Raw genomic sequence first — 20,584 nt, forward strand, 5'->3', positions numbered from 1 at the left:
ACTTGCATGCATAGCTACAATAATCTAGATATTTACAAATGCTATAAAATATTAGCTGCGAACCAATCTAACTTGAGTTTTGAACTGATAGTGCAGCACTTCCTCGAAGTATGCCTAGATTTTACACTCAAGTCTTGAGTGGATTATCATAAAGACTGAGCCTAACAGGTACTCCTTAAAAGAATAATGTCCTTTCACAAAGAAAGGACTACCTGACTTGATTTGAGAAATAATGATGAAAAGTCAAAGTTAACAGTACATCACCAAAAGTCTCAAAGCTAAATTCAAAGGAGAAGTTAGTGAGAGTGCAAAGATTGAGCTTTAAAAACCCAAAGGTTATAGGAAGAGTGAAATTTCAAGGGATGCAAGGAGCATGTCACAGAATGTTGCAAGGCTGGAACAGGGCACAAGTGATCTGCACCAGCGTATTCCCAGAGAATGACCCCAAGTCTAATTGCACTTTTCTGATTGCTTTCTCTGCCCTTGAATGTCAGTGGTTGGACTATGTAACTAATACATTACTTAGCTAAAACTAACACTTAGCAAAACCGTTTGAAAGTAGACCTGAATGCGACCCAAAAAAAAATGCTACGAAGCAGATTTTATTTTGAGCTAGAGAGGAACCTTGTTTATTAACTGCAAATGCTAGAGATCAGAAACAAAAAGTGTGGTGCTGGAAAAGCACAGCCAGTCAGGCAGCATCCAAGGAGCAGGAGTGTCAACGTTTTGAGCAAAGCTCTTAATCAGGAATGTCCTGCTCCTCAGATGTTGCCTGACCGGCTGTGCTTTTCTGGTGTCACACTTTCGGACTCTGAATCTTGTTTATTGTCTAACTGCTAGTAAATGGAGGATAACTTCAAGGTTTGACAAGAACTTCTTACAAAATCATCCTTTGCTCCTAGTCTTCTCTCCCTCTCCTTTTCCAGTAATCCTTCCAGGATTGAACAGGCTTCGTCACTTGCTCCAGGCCTCAGCTGCAAAGGCTTGTGAAGGATGTATTCGTACATCTCAGCAGTATCACGACTATAGAAAGGAGGCTGCAAAAAATAAAACATTGATTTTGCTGACTTTTGTTTTGATTATGTCAGAGTTATCCATTTGAAACAAATATCTTCCTCCTCTAATAGCTCTGTATACAAAATGCAGTCTATAGTTTCCAGCTTTCTGCCTTCCACTTTTTTTGTTTAAGGTCTTTAAATTAGTATTTTCCAATCTACTGGAACCCTTGGATTTAGGCCATCAAACCTGGGGGCTTGTCTGCTTTTAATCTCAATAGTCTGATCGATCAATCAATTAATTAATCAATTTATCTATCAATCCTTTTCCCTAGTATTGGCAGTTGTTTTAGTTTTCTCTGGTTCTGTAATCTCTACATTACTGTACACATTATTATTGGGGGGTTTCAGCATTCTCTACTATGAAACGGAGGCAAAGCACTGCTTTTGTGTCCCCATTAATAACTCCCCAGTCTCGTCCTCTAAGAGGCCAACATTCACTTTAAAAAGGAAGAATAACAGTCTTAAAAATAAATATTATTTTAAAAATATTTTTATTTATAGGAGCTCTTGCTACCTGTGTTTATATTTTGCACTGGTTAAGACCACAAGAAATAGGAACAGGAATAGGCCATTTGGTCCATTGAGCTTGTTCCACATTCATTGGGATCATGGTTGCTCCGACGTTCCTCATGTTCCAGTGCTTTTCCCCATAATAACTCATGACTCCCCTACTGATCTATCTCAGCCTTAAACATACACAAAGCTCCACTGCTCTGTCGCAAAGACATTCAATCCTCAAAAGAAATTCCTACTCATTTCAGCTTTAAATTAGCAGTCCTTTATTCTGAGACTATGCCCTCTGGTCCTAAAAGCTTTCCCATGATGGGAAACATCATCTCAGCATTTACCTAGTCAAGCCCCTTAAAAATCGTATGTATGTTTCAACGAGATCACCCCTCATTCTTCTAACTTCCAGTTTAGTAGAGTCTGAATCTGTTTAACGTTTACTCAAAACAATCCCTCTATATCAGGAATCATCCTAGGGAACTTGTTCTGAACAGCCTCCAATGAAATTATATGTTTCCCCAAATAAGAGGACCAAGTTGCACACAGTACTCCAGATGTGATCTCACCAGCTCAGGTGCAGTAAGACATCCCTACTCATATATTCCAAGCCCCTTAAAGTAAAAGGCCAACATTCCATTGGTCTTCCTGATTACCTGTATGCTAGGTTTGCATTTTGTGCACAAGTCCCTTTTTGTGATGGAGTTTTCTGCAGATTTTCTCCTTTTAAATAAAACTGTTCTCTTTAATCAGTCACCCAGGTGGACCTGGTCAAAGATTTTGATGAAATCAATACAAAATTACATCAACTGTATTTCCCTCACCTGGATGCCTGGTTATCAAAAATTCTGTCAGATTTGTTAGACATGACCTTCCTCCGACAAAGCCATGCTGACTATCCCCAATCAAATCTTGCTTTTCCAAGTGCAGAACAATTCTCGCTTTCATTGCAACTTACTTTCCCACCTATTTCAATGGGTTAATAAATTCTATCTCCGCATCTAAGCCATTAACATGGGTTGTAAGTAATTGAGGCCCAAGGACCAAAACCTGTGGTACCCCACAAGTTACAGCTTGCCAACCAGAAAAAGATCTATTTATCTTGGTGATCTGCTTTCTATTGGTTAACCAATCCTCTCACCTGCTCCAGGAGGTCTGTAATAATATCTCTGGACAGATTGATTTAAAAAGAAATAGATATTGCCCCTAACTCCGTATAATCTTACCTTGTGTACCAACCTCTTACACAGGACCTTATTAGATGCCTTTGGAAATCCAGATATATACTATATTTACAGGACCCCCATTATCTACTTTGCTTGTTTGAAGAACTCCTGCACGATTTACCCTTCATAAAACCATACTTTTTGACTTTCGTATGTCTCATTACTACTTCCTTAATATTGGATTCAAACAATGTCCCCCCACCAGACCAAGTCTATATTCAGGATACCGTCCATTGTGGTTGTGTGGCAATGTCACCACGCTAATTGGGATAGAATTCAAACAGATCTGGCAGCTGAAAATTATGCATCTGTGAGGTGCTGTCACCATATACAGTAGTTAAATTGCATTCAAACACAGCCTGCAATTTCACAGCTTTACATATCTTCTACTCTACCATTACAGTGATGTCAGGGGATCAACACTGACTCAAAGAAAAATGCAGGAGGGCATACCAACAGCAGCACCAGGAGCTGGATGGCCAGCAATTAGCAGGCCCAGAGCAGGGCAGCTGACAGTCTGCGCACAGAGGCCAGGTGTGGTCAGCCACTGGGGAGACAATTGTCTAATGGTATTATCACTGGACTGTTAATCTAGAGCCCCAGTAATGTTTGGTGACCTGTGATCAAATCCCACAATGGCAGATTGTGGAATTTGAATTCAGTAAATAACTGAAATTAGGTGTCTTCACGATGACCACAAATCCATCGACGATTGTCAGAAAAAAAAGTCACTAAGGGAAGGAAATTGCGATCCTTACCTGGTCTGGACTACATGTGACTCCAAACCCACAGCAATGTCATTGACTCTTAACTACCCCCGAGCAATAAATGCTGGCCTAGCGAGCGATATCCTCATCTCATGAGTGAATTAAAAAAAAAGCCGGCCACAGATGGTGGTCATCGGCTTGCAAGTCCAGTTAGGGTCGGCCCAGGATCGAGGGAAGAGCAAGACCACATATGGAAAGCACCCAAGCTACAGGACAACTGTAACGTTTTTCTTTTAACTTTATTTCTTTATTTTCCTAATTAATATTATGAAGAAATATATTGTTGAACTTTTAGCTTTTTCCTTTGTTTTTCTACTTTTGTACCTAATCTATTTTAGTACCTAATATTTGTAACTAGATACTTTCTACTTAAGATGGCAACATTGCATACTTTTCACTTAAGTGCTGTAGATTTGTACTTGAGTATACATGACAACAAAATCTAATTCTAAATAGCCAGTGATAGAAAAGACTAAGCGATTTCAGAACCAACATGTCAGGTGTATGATCTGCAGTCCTACTACACCCAATTGCAAATGGTAGTGGACAGTTAAACAATTCAGTGGTGGAGGTGGTTCCAAAAACATCCCCTTCCTCAAAGAGGGAGCCCAACCACAATGTAAACAAAAATGTTGAAGAATTTGCAACAATCTTCAGTCAGAAGTGCTGAGTGGATGATCCATTTTGGCTTTATTCAGAGGTTTCCAGCATCTCAGATAACCCTCTTCAGTCAATTCAATTCACTTTACACAATATCAAGAAATGGTGGGAGGCACTGAAAATACCCAAGGCTATGGGCCCTGAAAACACTCTGACTCGAATTCCCAAGACCGGCTTCAGAATTTGGAGTATTCCTAGCCAAGCTGTTCCATTGCAGTGAAGTAATGAATGAGTTAAGTTTTAATGAAAATTTGGCATTTTTAATGATAATTGTTAAGACTAACCCATTTCATAATGGACTCTAATGGAATTTTGATTCTCAACTTCTGGATTGCTAACCAAATACAATGCACTATTGTTTTCAAATTGCTGAATAAGTTGATATCAACTGACTTCAGTAATAAAAATGGCCTTACACCATTTGAAACAAAAAAAAATCAGTAAATGTTCAAGAAAATATGCAATTACATACCAGGCCATACAGCATTTCAAACAGAACAGAGCCAAGGCACCACCAATCAACGGTGTTATCGTAAGGTTGCTTTCTGAGGACTTCTGGTGCAAGGTACTGAAAAACAAAGAAATAAACACTTACTACAATGCTGTAACCCAACTCTTAAGAAACATCTTGAGGCTTGGCATTGTTGCCTTAGTCATTTGTGCATTTTCTCTGGTTCATGACAACTTTTTTTTTTAAGAATAAGTTAAGCTCATGTTCAATTCCTGCTTCATCTTTCTGGTCCATGATAAAGATACACATGAGACTGTTTGGAAAGGGTAAGGAGTAGATAAGCTAAATTTGTCAATACTTCCAAGATCCCATACAGTGACCTAAAAATAAAATACGACAGAGCTTCCTGTTGAATCCTAGCTATGGAGGCTTTAATTAGCTTGCAGTATCTCTCAACTGTTTATAGAGGGAACCTCAAGCCAAAACAATGTTTTTGTTCATAAGAACTTGAACAGATTTCCTTCTCAACTGAATGTTTCATAAGAATTTTAATTTCAAAAGTTGCAAGTTTTAAAAGATACACATTCCTGAAACTTAGCTATGTGGGGTTTTAACAACAGCAAAATGTTGACATTCATCCATTGTTTAATCAAAGGAAAATTACAGGTGACCGAGCTGTTCCATAAAAATTGTATTCTGTGGCCACATTTGATCTTCACTTCTGCTATCCATTTTGATTCAATTAATAGGCTGGGATGATGCACCAAATATTTTCTATATAGTGCGCCCATCTCCAGAAAAAAAATTAAAAGATCCACCCAACTTTTGCTCATTCTTGCAAAAGTAGTTGTTGGCCTGGCCAATAGATTTGACTTGAGAACACAGCATAGACAAAAAGGAGCAGCAGTGGCACAGAGTAGAGATAAGTCACAAAATTACATTACAACACAATGAATGACATGGATCAAGTAATTTTAATTTTAATTAATTAACTATAAAGCAAGACTAGAGAAGTTGCTATTAAAAACCAAAACGGATTTGATCATTTAAACCATAGGACACAGAAGCAGAAATTAGGACATTCGGCCCATCGAGCCTGCTCCACCATTCAATCATGGCTGATTGGTTTCTTAACCCCATTCTCCCACTTTCATCCCATAATCCTTGATCCCCTTGATATTGAAGAACCCATCTATCTCAGTTTTAAATATACTTAAATGAACTGGCCTCCACAACTGCTGTGGGAATGAATTCCATAGATTCACCAATCTAGCTGAACAACTTTCTCCTTACCTCCATTCTAATTTATCCAGAAATGTCTAAATAATCAAATCTAAGGGATAAAGTTTAAAAAATAAGGGATACAATGCTAAAGAGTTCTGAATATTTCAATAAATTAACAAAGTATATTAATAAATATTTTAATAAAAATTAAGTTAGTCTCACTGTAAAATCGAGTGTGCAGCCACAGCCAAGTCCATGGCATTATGACAGGCCCAGAAGCAGGGAGGTGGGGGCACAAAGAGGTATGAGAGAATAACACTTGGGGATTTTATAGGAAGGGGAACAGACAGACATTTCTGTGGCCAGAGGTAGGATGGATATTTCCAGAGGATAGAACATTGCCTCCCTTGTAGCTAAATCAAGGATGACATGGAACATCTGCTAAACACCGACTGGACTAGGACGACAACAAAAAAGGTTGTAGTCTCTATTGGCACCAAGGAGGTAGAAACCTGAAATGGTAAAACATTTGGATTATACTCAGCATCAGGAATGAGTGCGTGTAGAAAGGAGGAGGAGATTAGGACACGAATGTGGGATAAGAGAGAGTGGAGGTGGAAGGACATTGGATCCTTGGTTTTGCCAAGGTGGAAATTATAATATTGTACCTTAACTGTGCTGTGACCAATATACTGGTGGTGGCACTGTTTGGTAGTGATATTGGAGAGGGTTCAAAAGGATGATGTGAACCACAATGTTCCATCAGAAAGTGGCACACAGAAGATTAGCAGAGAAAGACTATTTAGAGACTAGAGTAAGAAAAGACAAAACATTAGGTGGTTTCAGAATGAAGTCAAAATTACATTTACCAGGATTGGTGCGCTTCTGGCATAATGGGCAAATAAAAATATAACGCAATGGTGATAACAGAGGCCTGACTTAGTTAAGGACAGGACTGGATATTGAATATTACTCTATTCAAAGAATTTTGCTGTTATATTGCTGGATAGATTATAGTGGAATTAGTTGATAGCATGGGCTGTAGAAGAGGAAACTTGCAAAGAAAGTAGCAGATAGGTGTAAACACTATATAGTAATTTAAATGAAGGGTTTTATTTATCATAATGTAGAATAGTAATAATATAAAAGCGGGGGCGGGGGGGGGGTACACACAGTTTAAACAGAGAGTTTACAAAGTGAGCTCAAGAGAATTTTGTATACCAGTACATCTGATAAAGGGAGACACACAAGAAGAGATCGAGAAGTTAAGACCTCTGTTCGCTAGAGTTCAACAGGATGAGAGGAGATCTAATTGAGTTATACAAGAATGCTAAGGGTGGTTGACAAAAAATGGATTTGGAGTGGATGTTTCTCATGGTGTAATCGAGAATGAGGGGTCATAGCTTTAGGATCAGGAATAACAGATTTGAAACAGGACAAGGAATTACTTCTTTCAAAGACCCCTAGAGTGTGGTGGACACCAGGATACTCAATACGTTCGAGAAGGATAGACAGATTTTTAATTAGTACTGTTGAGATATATATCCACAAGCAGGAAAGGTGGCACATCAGCAAACATGTGAAACACTGCTGAAAATACTTGCCAGTATAACAATACATGTAAAAATTGAGCACCTCTGGTGTTCCACAGAAAGTAGATGTGGTGTCAGTGCAAGCCATTCCTTCTTTACAAAGACCAAAGTCTGTTAAAGCTATGTGCCCCTGAAACACAAAACAAACACCAGCTAACAACAGAACAAAAGACAATTTATAAGTGGGGGAAAGAAAACGGGATATAAACAAAGTCAATCATCTTCAAGAGAAAAGCCAGTGCAACATTTGGGTACAGAATCTTCATCAGTCTGAGGAACACTTCCCATTCACTTGCTTTTGTGCTTTACAGATGCTGAGCAGCCTAATCAGAGTTTACATCATTTTCTATTGGTTTCAGGTTTGTCTTGACAGTTTTTTCATTAGTTAAAATAGGCAATTAAATAATTAGAATTGCAAACTTGTAATACTCCAGCAACACTAATGACTTTATTTTCAATAGTTGAATAGTAGTTTTTAAAATTATAGCCTAAAGTAGACTGGCAAGTAGAGACAAATACGTACATTAATGATTCAGAATATGGTTATGTTCTGGGGACATGGATTTTAATCCCATCATGACAGATGGTGAAATTTGAATTCAGTGCATATCTAGAATTAGAATCTAATGACGACAATATAACGGTTGTTATAAAAGTCCTTCTAGTTTACTGATGCCCCTCAAAAGGAGGGCACCTAGGAGTGCAAATGCAATGTTCCTTGAAAGTGGAGTTGCAGGTAGATATGGTGGCGAAGAAGCACACCTTCACTGGTCAGAACATTAAAGTAGAAGTTGGGAGGTCATTTTGCGTCTGTACAGGGCATTGGTGAAGCCACATTTAGATTACTGGCCAATGGGACCAGATCAGTTTAGGATATCTGGTCAGCATGGATAAGTTTCTGTGCTATGTAACTCTATGGAACTATGTAACTCTATCAACCATTGTAAAAGTAGCTGTAATATGTGCAAACCACAAACAAACACAAATGGTGGGTACAAAATTCATTGTGCCTTTTTGGGTCCAAAGAGAGAGTCCACGCACAATTTGAAAATATTTGGAGTGGGCCATAATAGATGCTTTTGGGTTAGGTTCTTAGCAGAGGCAAGGAGAATATACCCTGGAATTATGCAAAGTTAGGACAGAATGATGCTAATCAGCATATAGTATGATTCGGCTTTGATGGCTTTTCAACTCAAATGCTGCGAATAACACCTTCTCAATTTTACACAGCCAAATTTGCACCTAGCAGAAAGAAGGACATTTCACCAGCTCTGTTGAAAGGGAATATCAAAAAGATTTCAGGTTAGTTGCTGATTGTTTTTTCATGGCTGCTGTTGAATGTTTTGAGTTTGTACTACTCAGAGTTGGTCAAGTTGCAAATCTTTTATGTCAGCCTCAGCATAGAACACAGTCTGTGCGACATCCCTGATTAGCTAAGGAGATGCTTAGTGAAATACACTATCTCTACCAAGGAATACTGCAGCTTCAGAACAGGGCTAGGGAGATCTATTGGTATTCTCCATACAAAGAGGGAAAAGAACTATATTCATCCAAATAAATGATCTCATGGCTGAGTCAGGATGAGAAGTTTAGTCATGGTTCATGGTAAAAGGTGCACTGACAACACGCACACACACATCCCGTTACAGGCAATGTAAATTCTGAGATGCATTGCAACTGCAAAGGGCTAAACTGCATCAATGCTCAGTTGATATGTACGATATTTAGAGCACCACGCAGGTTAATGCCCAATATCTTGAGCAGCAGTCATCATGCCTCTATTCCCTATCAGTGTTCTGTACCTTTAGGATACAAGATTCGCAAGGCATTTCTCTGAGAAATGAATTAGAATAGCTGTCACCCATTTTGTTGAGTTGGAATAGGTGCAGTTGTGTGTTCATGTTCTGTCTGCAAAGAACAGGACCCTGTATATTAATATGTAGCATCTAGTATATAAACACAGCATTATTTAGCAAATATTACAGAGTATACTGTTAACCATAGCAGAATCATCATTTGGTTCATACTTATGGTGTAATGCCTTCAAAGTCAACCTGCTTTGTTTAAAATTGAAATAAAGCTTGACGGTTAAGGGGCAGTGATCATTAACTAGTGCATTCTCCACGGCAATGCCTCTGCCAATTGCAGACCACTTTCCAATCAATCAGCACCCGCCCTCAGTGTAAATGTTGTTTTTTCTTTACTTTGTAATTACTGTGAGTTGTCCTGATCAGTGCAAGATGAAAAGTTTTAAAAAACCATCTACTTTTTCACCAACGCTCGAGTTTTGTATAATCAATAAACTATAAACAATTTTTATTAAGAAACAGTTCTAGATTTAAACCTAATCATAATACTGTAGTTAATATCTTGGTCTGATCTATCCTGATTGCCCGTTTTTCATGCAATGGACTAACAACAGAAATTAACCATACAGGTTATATCTGTTTAAAGTGAAAAATCACAACGCCAGGTTATAGTCCAACAGGTTTAATCGGAAACATTAGCTTTCGGAGTGCTGCTCAGTCATCACAACCACCTGATGAAGGAGCGGCGCTCTGAAAGCTAGTGCTTCCAATTAAACCTGATGGACTATAACCTGGTGTTGTGTGATTTTTAACTTTGTACACCCCAGTCCAACACGGCATCTCCAAATCATGGTTATATCTGAGGTCTAGATGCTCAACTGACAAACCCAAATGCTTTACTAATAAGAAATTCATATGCATACCTGCGAGTCTAAAAGGATATTTTCTGGTTTCAGATCCCTATTATGAAAAGAAATAAATTGATATGTTTTCCAAAGGTTTCTAAATTAATCAAACAGCAAATTTGGTACTGCAATAAGAAAATTGAAGAAAGTTCAGAAAATCATTGATCAATTACATTTCAAATCCAAAACAATAAAAAAAACACTTGTTTCTAGTATAAACATATCAGGTAAGCAAGTACATAAACACAGCAGGATTGTCAAAAATGCCATTAGGATAATCAATCCCATCAGGAGGCATTCAGTAGCTGGTACCATTCCAAAATTGGCATGCCAGAGGGTGAGATGCACAAACATCTAAATGCACAAATAGAATGCAAGTGGTAAAAGATTTGCAAATGTCCAGGATGGTGTATTGTGAAGCTGAAAGACCTGCAAGGACTGTGCTGGTAAATGTGAAATATTGTTTAAGGATATTCTGTCTAGTGCTCTCTTTAAGCTGTGCAGTCACATACCTGTTCTCTAATGCTGTCTAAATTACTGTGCAAAAAAAGGTTTGAGAGTCAGAGTCATGGAGATGTACAACACAAAAACAGGCCCTTCAGTCCAACTTGTCCATACTGACCAGATCCTAACCTAATCTAGTCCCATATCCCTTTTAACCCTTCCTATTTATATACCCATCCAGTTGCCTTTTAAAATGCTGTAATTGTACCAGCCTCCATCACTTGCTCTGGCAGCTCATTCCTTACAAGTACCAGCCTTTGCGTGAAAAAGTTCTCCCTCAGCTCACTTTTATATTTTTCCCCTCTCACCCTAAACCTATGCCCTCTAGTTCTGGTCTCCCCCACCCTCAGGAAAATACCTTATCTATTTACCCTATCCAGGCCCCTCATGATTTTATAAACCTCTATAAGGTCACCCCTCAGTCTCCGATATTCCAGGGAAAACACCCCCAGTCAAAATCTCAAATCCTCCAATACTAGCAATATCCTTAAGTCTTTTGTGAACCCTTTCAAGTTTCACAACATCCTTCTGATAGGAGGGAGACCAGAATTGGAAGCAACATTGGCCTAACCAATGTCCTGTACAGCCACAGCATGACCTCCCAACTCCTATACTCAATGTTCTGACCAAAAAAAACCGAAAACATACAAAACACCTTCTTCACTATCCGGTCTACCTACAACTCTACTTTCAAGGAACTATGAACCTGCATTCCAAGATCTCTTTGTTCAGCAACACTCCCCAGGACCTTACCATTAAGGTGTGCAAGTCCTGCTTTGATTTGCTTTTCCAAAATGCAGCATCTTGCATGTATCTTTGTAGTCAAACAAATTGCTTACACATGCCAAAAAGGATTTAATGGATTGTTTCTTCAGCCCACAAAGAGAGCAAATCCAATTTTGCAAACTACCACCCTGTTAGCTTACTACCAATCGTTCAGCAAATTGATGAAAGTAGCTGCAAAAGAACTATAAAGCAGTAAACGTTCACAAATAACCGGTTCATTAACACTTAGTTTGGATTCCAAGATCATTCAGTTCCAGACCCGATGATAGCCTTAATTTAAATGAGGTACAAGAGTATGCTTAGAAGGAGTCAGGAATTCGGTCCATTGAATCAACTCTACCATTCTATTTGATCACTGATCTGATTGCGGTCTCAACTTCACTTTCTTGGCTGCTGCAATAGAGGAAGTGGAATGTTCAATTTTATTCCTGTCATGGAATCGTTGCTGTCCTACGAGGAAGCATTAAATAGACTGGGTCTACATTCTCTGGCATTTAGAAAAATGAGGGGCAATCTCATTCAAACATTTAAAATTATTACAGGGATTCACGGTAGATGCATAAAACATGTTCCTGCTGGGTGGGGGATTTGGAACGAGGGGACAGAGTGTTTGAGGTAAGGGGCTGGCCAGTTAGGACTCAGATGAGGAAGAATTTCTTTACTCAAGAGGGTGGCAAATCTGGAATTCTCTGCCTCAGTTGGCTGAAGAGTTCATTCAAGACCAAAATTCATAGATTTCTACATATTTAAAAACATCAAGAGATATGGGGATAGTGCAGGAAAATGGTGATGCAGATCAACCATGATCTTACCAAATGGTGGACCAGATTCAAAAGACCAAATGGCCCACTCCAGCTCTTATTATTATTAAGAGTTGAATCAAGTGTGATAGTCTTTGAGGGAAAGGCAGCACTTGGTAGAACATGGCACCAAGCAGCTCCAATGAGAAACTAGCAATTAAAACCAAACCTAGCAAGAAAGAAATAGTTGTGGTTAGTGACAATCTCAAATGGGGATATGACCAACCCAGTCAACCCTTTTTGATATGATAACCTCTTCATCCTAGGAAGGAATCAAGTAAAAAATTTTTGAACTGCTTCAATGAGCCTGTATCCTTTCTTAATTAAGGGGATCAAACTTATACATAGTACTCCAGATGTGGTCACACTGAAGTAATTTGTGATTTTATTTTCTCTGCTACCCTTGTAACAGACACTGACATTCCATTTGCTTTGCTGATCACTCGATGTACCTGCATATTAACATTTTAAGATTCACGTAACAGGGTACCCAGATCCTGAGCACTCCGATGTTTGGTAGAAGTAGAACTGTTTGCTGATATATCTCATGTACCGCTTCAATGGCGATTTCTCAGAAACATACCCCACATATCGCAAGGCAAACAACGTGCAAGCCTGGTCTAACTATGAGGCAAGTTAACTTGTACCATTCCCTGGCCCTTCTTTCAATGGTCTTTAATGAGAAAATCTAAATCACTCATTCCCGAAATTCAATGGTAATTTCATCACAACCTTGGGGTTTCAACATAGACGACAAATTCAACTGGACCAGTCACATGCATGGTTAATGGAGAAGCTCATTAGATTGTGTATTTTGTGATGTGAAGCACATTTCAATTTCCCAATGCCCCTCCACCACTAAAAAGCAAAAAGTCAAGAATATGATAGAACATACATCACATGCCTTTGGACAGTCAGGTAAGATTTGCTTGCATTCCCATTCAATACACATTAACACATGGTTCAACTGTTCACAAAATTATGTTGTACAGTATGAAACTATTACCAAAGACAGCAATGAATCCCTTTAAACGTTGAATGGGATAATACCTGTAAACAATGTTGAGTGAATGCAAATATCCCAGGGCACTGGCCATTTCTGCAGCATAGAATCTGGCTCGGTCTTCAGAGAAGCAACGCTCCCTTTGTAGATGGAAAAACAACTGAAAATAGTTCATAAGAATTAATTCACAGTTCTCAAATACAGAACAGACAGACATTCTATGCTACTCCCCATGAAGGATGCAGAATCATTCTCTTTTTCACAATAAGTGAATATTATAGGCTACTCTTCCTTAATGGGAGTCAGGGGAAAGAAAATGCAGTAGAATTATAACATCTGGTGTTATTTAATATCTGGAATAAAATTTTCTAGTGTTTAAATGATTGATGCTTAGTGCTGTTTCCTTAATTCAAGGTAAAATGTAGAATTGAAGAGAATCATGTGATCTATTAGGAATGCCATCTTACAACAGACTGGTTGCCATGGTGATGGGGCCAAAGTCAAGAGCTGCTAGGAGCAAGGTGCAAAATATTCACATCTTAAACAAAGGCAATAGCAGCTGGTTAGTCTGTGTCTCTGAAATTCAGTTAGAGAGAGACTCAAGTGTCAAGGAACTGCAGCTGAGTGTAGTTAGGCAGAATGCAGAAGACAGAAACATCATACGACAATCTGAGGCATCGGAAGATTTGTCCTGACATGGATGGGATGAATGGGGAAAGTGAGAAGCAATGAAAGTGCAGGCCTCACTGCCTGTTGATTCAGAATTTTCTCCATTGCCTGAAAAGTCGAAGTGCCTTTTGACCTTCAGTTAACCTTGAGATTCTGTGAAATAGGGAGAACAGAAACTATTGGATTCTGGGAGTAGTTTTGGACTATTTCCTATAAAATTTGTCTTTCCTGTGGATAGTGGGCAATGAATTATAATGTACGTGTGGACTTTTTAAGTTGTGTTAAAGGGTCATGATATATTTTCCATAGTTTAATATATAGATTCCCTACAATTTTTCAGTGAATGTTACTTTTTGTTCATTTATTGAAGTAAAAGTCTTGAAACTTAATTTTTCACTTGATCCTTTTGGTTGGTCACTGAAAATTATTTAAATTTATTAGTCTCTTTTGGAATCTAAATTCTGCAAAGGAGTGTTATCATGCAAACATTCAGAAGTCACATGACACCAGTTTATAGTCCAATAGGTTTATTTGAAATCACAAGCTTTTGGAGCACTGCTCCATTGTCAGGTGAAACTTGTCCTTTCCAGTCTAACACCAGTACCTCCACTTCATGGCATGCAAAAAATTGACAAGAGTTGAACAGAAATAAATTAGCAGAGGTGACTAGAAGCTTATTCAAAGAAGTAGGTTCCAAACAACATTTTCATGTATCTGAAAGAGATACAGAGGTTTAGGGAGAGAATTCTGTAGGCTAGAGCTGAGAGGCTGAAGGAATGAGGCATACACTAGTGGCCAAAGTGGGAGCAACAAAATTTTATTGACAGTTGTGGAGATTACAGAGATATGAAGACATGATATGAAAGGATTTAAACAAAAATTAGAAATATGCAGTGATGATTTGGAAACTGACTTGTCCCCAAGTATAGTGTTATTGATGAATGGGTCACAAATTTAATTATGGTTAGCAGAACTTTATGGGCTCAAATATGAAGTCTTGAAGGTAGAAGATTAAATAAAGATTATAAAACGTTTGAGGAGAATTAATTGCTCATTTCTGGGGTGAAAGAAGTCAAGTCAAATAGTTGGTGGGGGAAATAGAGAAGGTAATAAACTGTTTCCTCAGGTGAGTGGCCCAACTCAAAGTCATCACATATATGTTTTATTCACTTATAACACAGGCAGAGTCTTTGAAACAGATTCACAGGAGGCTCCCAAGCACTGAGGATGTCACCTAGACAGGGGACAAAATGTTTGCAATACAAATTCCCAGCTCGGCGAACAGAACCACAACAACGAGCACCCGAGTTACAAATCTTCTCCCAAACTTTGAACAGATTATCATCTTGCTAGATGCATAGATTCAAGGGTGGGAAAAGAAAATAAATTGTTTTCTTTTTGTTATATTATCAGTGTAGATACTTAGTATTGTCCTTTGACTTCAACATTAGTGGGAATGTTTCAAGAGGTCACATACTACAGTCCGTTTCTCTTAGTGGGTAAAATAGATTACAACTCAGTTACCTGTTTGTAGCAGGCTAGCAATACTAACCTCTCCACCATTAATAAAATCCAGGACAAAGTAGAGCTTGTCTGTGGTTTGAAATGAATAATGAAGCCCAACCAGAAATGGGTGTTTCACATTTTTCAACAACACATTTCGCTCAGCCATAATGTGCCTTTGCTGCATAAAGAAAATATTTTCATATCTGAAATGCATGCACAAAATCAAGAACATATCAAAGAAGAAATCTCTGGCAATAAGTGACATTTTAAATGTTACCTCTTTCTTCTTTAGGATTACTTTCTTATGCAAGACCTTAATTGCATAAAATTTCCCATCAGTTTTGTGTTTCGCAAGTAACACCTAAGAAAAGTAATTTTGTAATTAGAATCCAATAAGACAAAAAAAAAGGACAAAATAAAGGAAAAGGAGTTGATACATCAGCAAACCAAAGAAAATGCTGAGCATATAAAAATCTTACCTTGCCAAAGCTTCCCTTGCCAATTAGCTTTAAGAAAGTAAAGTCTGTTGGCATAGCCCTAAAATAAAACACCAAGCAATAAAAGTCAGCAAGTTTAGTGAGGTATTAAGATAAATAATGAAGTTAGAATTTAGGTAATATAAAATTCAACAACTTAACCAGATGTCAGTTAGAGCCATAGAAAAGTTACAGCGGAACAACAACAAAAAACAAAAGGCCATTCAGCCCTTGGTATCTGCATTGACTTGAATAAACTGACTGCTATTCTTATCCTATTTGTCAAAACCTAGTCTAAAGCCTTGTAGATTACTGTATTCCAGGTGTGGATCCAAGTTGCTTTTAAACAAATCAAGGGTTTCCACCTAAACTATCAAACCTGATAGTAAATTGCAGACTCCCATCACCTTCTGGGCGAAAAGATTTGCCTCATGTCTCTACTACTTCTACACCTTATTTCTTTTACTTCATATCTTTAATAGCAAGGTTACCTAATTTTATTTAAAAATTTGCAAATAATTAACCAGACCCATAAGATACTCACTGGGGATTTCCTGAGGCACCAAGATAAATGCTTTCAGAGGTAGAATGTTGCTGTAGAAATAAAAATGCTCTTAGCCTTCTGTGACACAAGCTCAATAATAAAATGACAGATAATAGTCCCTCAATCTCAGCGAGACCAAACACATCTTAAAAATTAAAGATTCATCTGGGTATACAGTACCACATGACTAGGCTTTTCATCTTCATCTTCTGATGGATCTGACTGATTCTTTGGGTTATCCATTTGAAGAAATGCTCGAACTTCAAGACTAAAGAAATAAAAAGAATCAAATTTTTCCAATGGTGGTATGCTGCGATGTTCTGAAGAAATAGCTTTGATAGAATAAAACAAATGTTTATACAAAAATGTGTTTATTAAGTCATAAGATATATGGACAGATCACTGGAAATTTCAATAGAGCTGAGGTCACAGCTTACAAAAGTCAAGTAGCAGTTGACACGGTCATGGCCAAATGACCTCCCCCAACACACGAGGGACTTTTCTTACTTTTTTTGTTAAAAAAGACCTGATTTATTTTAGTTAACTTTTAATTATGAATGCGCTGAGGAGCTCCAAATGTGGCTTTATGGATCATCTGCTACTTCCTGCCTGTCATTTTGTGCATTTTTAAGACATTCCAAAACATATGTATTCTGGCAATTAAACATTTAATCTATTTGAGAGCTGAAACATGAATGTAGGAATTACCCCTGAATTGGAGAATTTATAATGTCTTCTGAGCACAGCAAATTCAACACATGCACTTCACTCAAATCTATTGCAAACTGTAGTAGAAGGTATACACTATGACAGTAAACCACTGTAGGTGGCTAACAATAAAGTGCTTTTTCAAATTTTAATAATGAAGAAAGGTCACTGGACCCAAAATGTTAACTTTGCTTTCGCCCCTCAGATTCTACTAGACCTGCTAAGTTTTTCTGCAATTTTTTTCAAATTAGTTGATGTAGTTTTAATTTGATGGGTTTCAAGTTCACACTACTTAACATGAACCTGTTTGAACAGTAGAATTAATTCGATTGAGTTACCATTAGAAATCTAGATTCAGAAGATCATGAGAACATGAAAACAATATTCCTATTTCTCTCAAACTTTCCTAGTTTTGAAAAATTGGTGTTGTAGTGGATAGCGAAGTAGGTTATTTCAGAGTATAATGAGACCTTGATCAGATAGGCCAATGGACTGAGGAGTGGTTGATGGAGTTGAATTTAGATAAATGTGAGGTGTTGTATTTTGGCAAGGCAACTCAGGGCAGGACTTACTTACACTTACTGGTGAATGTTGCCAAATTTAGGGACCTAGGGGTACAAGTGCACAGGTTGAAAGTGGAGTCATAAGTAGACAGGTGGTGAAGGTGGCTTCGTTGGTCAGCGCATTGAGTATAGGAGTTGGGATGCTATGTTTTGCCTATACAGGATTTTGGTTAGGCTGCATTCAATTCTGGTCTCCCTGCTCTAGGAAAGATGTTGTTAAACTTAAGAGATCAGAAAAGATTTACAAGGATGTTGCCAGTGTTGGAGGGTTTGAGTGATAGGGAGAGGCTGTATATGGTGGGGCTCTCTTCCCTGGAGCGTCAGAGGCTGAGGGTTGACCGTAGAGGTTTATAAAATCAGGAGGGGCATGGATAGGGTAAATAAACAAAGTACAGAAGGCAGAGAGAGTCCAAAATACAGAAGGCAGAGGTTTAAGGTGAAAGGGGAAGGATTTGAAAGGGATCTAGGGGGTGGTATGTGTATGAAACAAGTTGCCAGAGGAAGTGATACAGGCTGTTACAATTACAACATTTAAAAGGCATCTAGATGATTAGATGAATAGGAAAAGGTTTAGAGGGATATGGGCCAAATGCTGATCAGCTTAGGATATCGGGTCGGTATGGATGAATTGGACTGAAGCGTCTGTTACCGTGTTGTTTCACTCCATAACCAAGATTCTATGATAAGACTATTTAGCTGGATGGAATTCTAAAAGCTTCTTTAGTTGTACGTACCAATACATCCAATCATTAAAGTAAACATGGGTTTTCATTTTATGGAAAAGATGACATGAAACTTACTGTTGACTTAACGATGGATGTGATACTAGTTTCTGAATGAATTCATTCAATCCTGCTCTTCTTTGCTTAATAAATGCTGTTAGGAAAAGAGCACAAATAGTTGAACGAAATTTTACTCTTCCATTCCAGATGAAATAGGAGTAACACACTACAGAACTGCACTGTTAATTGGAAAACTAGAAAGCATTTTCCAGGCAGTGTCATTTATTTGAAATTCATTCAATTATAGTGTGGCCAGACACGGATTGCAGAATACCAACTGCACAAGTTAGCAACATACAAAGTATGGATCCAAATTGAGAAGTACATATGGCCTCCAGATGGCATTAGTAATTTCCATTAGAAAATGTGCAAGATTAACTTTACCATACTATTGTTACATAGCAAACTATTGCATGGGTAATTGAAGCACTAAAATGGCAGATATTGAAGATGTTGTTCCTTCATTCAGATTCTTATGGAGGCTGAACTACAAAGAAGAAGCCCATTGCAAAATTAGGCTGAAAGTATTTTTATACGGATGCTGGGACAACAGTACTCAAGTGGAGACCCATAGTGTGTTGCTCTCTTTTTTATTTTAGTAGTTTTCATTACTCCCATTTGGATCTGAAGGGTTCATAGGAAGAAACTATGCATTTTATGAATTTACTGACTTTTAAAGTTTCAAGAAAAATTCATTCCTCAACGTGGCCAGACAGAAAGGCTGCTTCCTTAAACAACACGGAAGCAATCTTCATGCCTGGCCATGTATAATTCAGGGGAGTCTCATTAATGGCTGATAGAGGGATGTACATAATTTGGACTGTCAACAATAGGGTTGCTGATTTGTGTTTAAATTAATTTTTTCGACCCTCTTCTGATCACCAAGAGATTAAAATAGAGGCAAATCAATAGAGTGCTGAAGGAAGGTGCCTGCATGGAAGAATGCAGGATGCATCTCTTGGCAAACCTGGATTTTGCTCTGACAGGCATAGCAAGCAGTCAGCATTATCTAGTATCAGAGGGGAGAATGGCTATTTTCACCAGGTTGTTTTCTTTAGAGTAGAGAATGTTGTTGCAACGGAGTTTTGGGGGGTGGGGGGGATACACGAGGTATACACAATTAAGAGGAGTGTGGATAGGGTGAATAGAAAGCAGTTGTCCCCCTTAGTTAAAATGGAATAACTGTATGGAATTGTAGTTGAAACTGGAAACCTCACAACCTTTAAAAAAGTACTAAGATGAGCATTTGAAGTGTCACAACATTCAAGGCTATGTGTCAAGTGCTGGAAGGAGGGATTAGTCTAGATTTACAAAGTTTTGGTGGTGCAGATTTGATGCACCTCTTTTGTACTGTATGATTCTAAGCTCCAGGTGTTACTCAAACATAGACATCATGACACACACTGAATGCAGGGGCATCAAAACCCAGATATCAGCAAGCATTCCAAAAACCCACTAAAACAACCACTGGACATCACAATCTCCAAATGGAGATACAGAATGGTCTCTCAAAATACTGCATTCAATTCTGGTCTCCCTGCTCTAGGAAAGATGTTGTTAAACTTGAGTTCAGAAAAGATTTACAAGGATGTTGTAAGCAAAGAATGACACAGCACAGTCAGTCAGTCAGTCAGTCATTGTGCCTATGTGAGCTCTTTCTCCAAAACCCTTGCAAATTCATTCCTCTCAAGAATTTATCCAATTATATATTGCAAGTTACTATTAAACCTATTTCCACCATCCTTTCAGGCAATTCATTTCAGATCACATCAAAATTGAAGAAAAAAGTTTCTTTTTGGCTTTTGGTCCTTTTGACAAACACCTAAAAATCTGGCTTTTCTGTTACTGCAGAACAACCTTCTGTTACTGCAAAGTGTTTTACCTTATTCGTTAAAACTGGTTCTTATTTTGAAAGCTTCTACCAAATATTCATTTAAACCTTCTCCACCCCAAAGGTAAGCAACCCAGCTTCAAATTCTTTGCATAACTGGATTCTCTCGCCCCTGGTGCTATTTCAGTAATTCTCTTCTACATCCTCTGAGACTTTG

At 38.2% G+C, this 20,584-nt stretch overlaps 1 protein-coding gene across 7 annotated transcripts in view; it reads right to left on the minus strand.

Annotated features, from left to right (window-relative positions):
- Nucleotides 1-20,584, minus strand: part of sgk3 (serum/glucocorticoid regulated kinase family member 3) — an 85,696-nt gene that overhangs the window by 13,469 nt on the left and 51,643 nt on the right. For 6 of the 7 annotated variants that reach the window (XM_072571504.1, XM_072571500.1, XM_072571501.1 and 3 more), the window contains 11 exons: nt 18,555-18,630; nt 16,664-16,751; nt 16,484-16,533; nt 15,943-16,000; nt 15,741-15,824; nt 15,510-15,641; nt 13,336-13,448; nt 10,214-10,250; nt 7,526-7,612; nt 4,688-4,783; nt 882-1,037 (listed from right to left, as the gene is read on the minus strand). In XM_072571504.1, coding sequence (XP_072427605.1) covers nt 882-1,037; nt 4,688-4,783; nt 7,526-7,612; nt 10,214-10,250; nt 13,336-13,448; nt 15,510-15,641; nt 15,741-15,824; nt 15,943-16,000; nt 16,484-16,533; nt 16,664-16,751; nt 18,555-18,630 — 977 coding nt within the window. The remainder of the gene's footprint in view (nt 1-881; nt 1,038-4,687; nt 4,784-7,525; nt 7,613-10,213; nt 10,251-13,335; nt 13,449-15,509; nt 15,642-15,740; nt 15,825-15,942; nt 16,001-16,483; nt 16,534-16,663; nt 16,752-18,554; nt 18,631-20,584) is intronic. The other variant, XM_072571506.1, reaches the window with a different exon arrangement.

This window comes from Chiloscyllium punctatum, chromosome 5 (assembly GCF_047496795.1).
Source record: "Chiloscyllium punctatum isolate Juve2018m chromosome 5, sChiPun1.3, whole genome shotgun sequence".
NCBI classification, from domain to species: domain Eukaryota; kingdom Metazoa; phylum Chordata; class Chondrichthyes; order Orectolobiformes; family Hemiscylliidae; genus Chiloscyllium; species Chiloscyllium punctatum.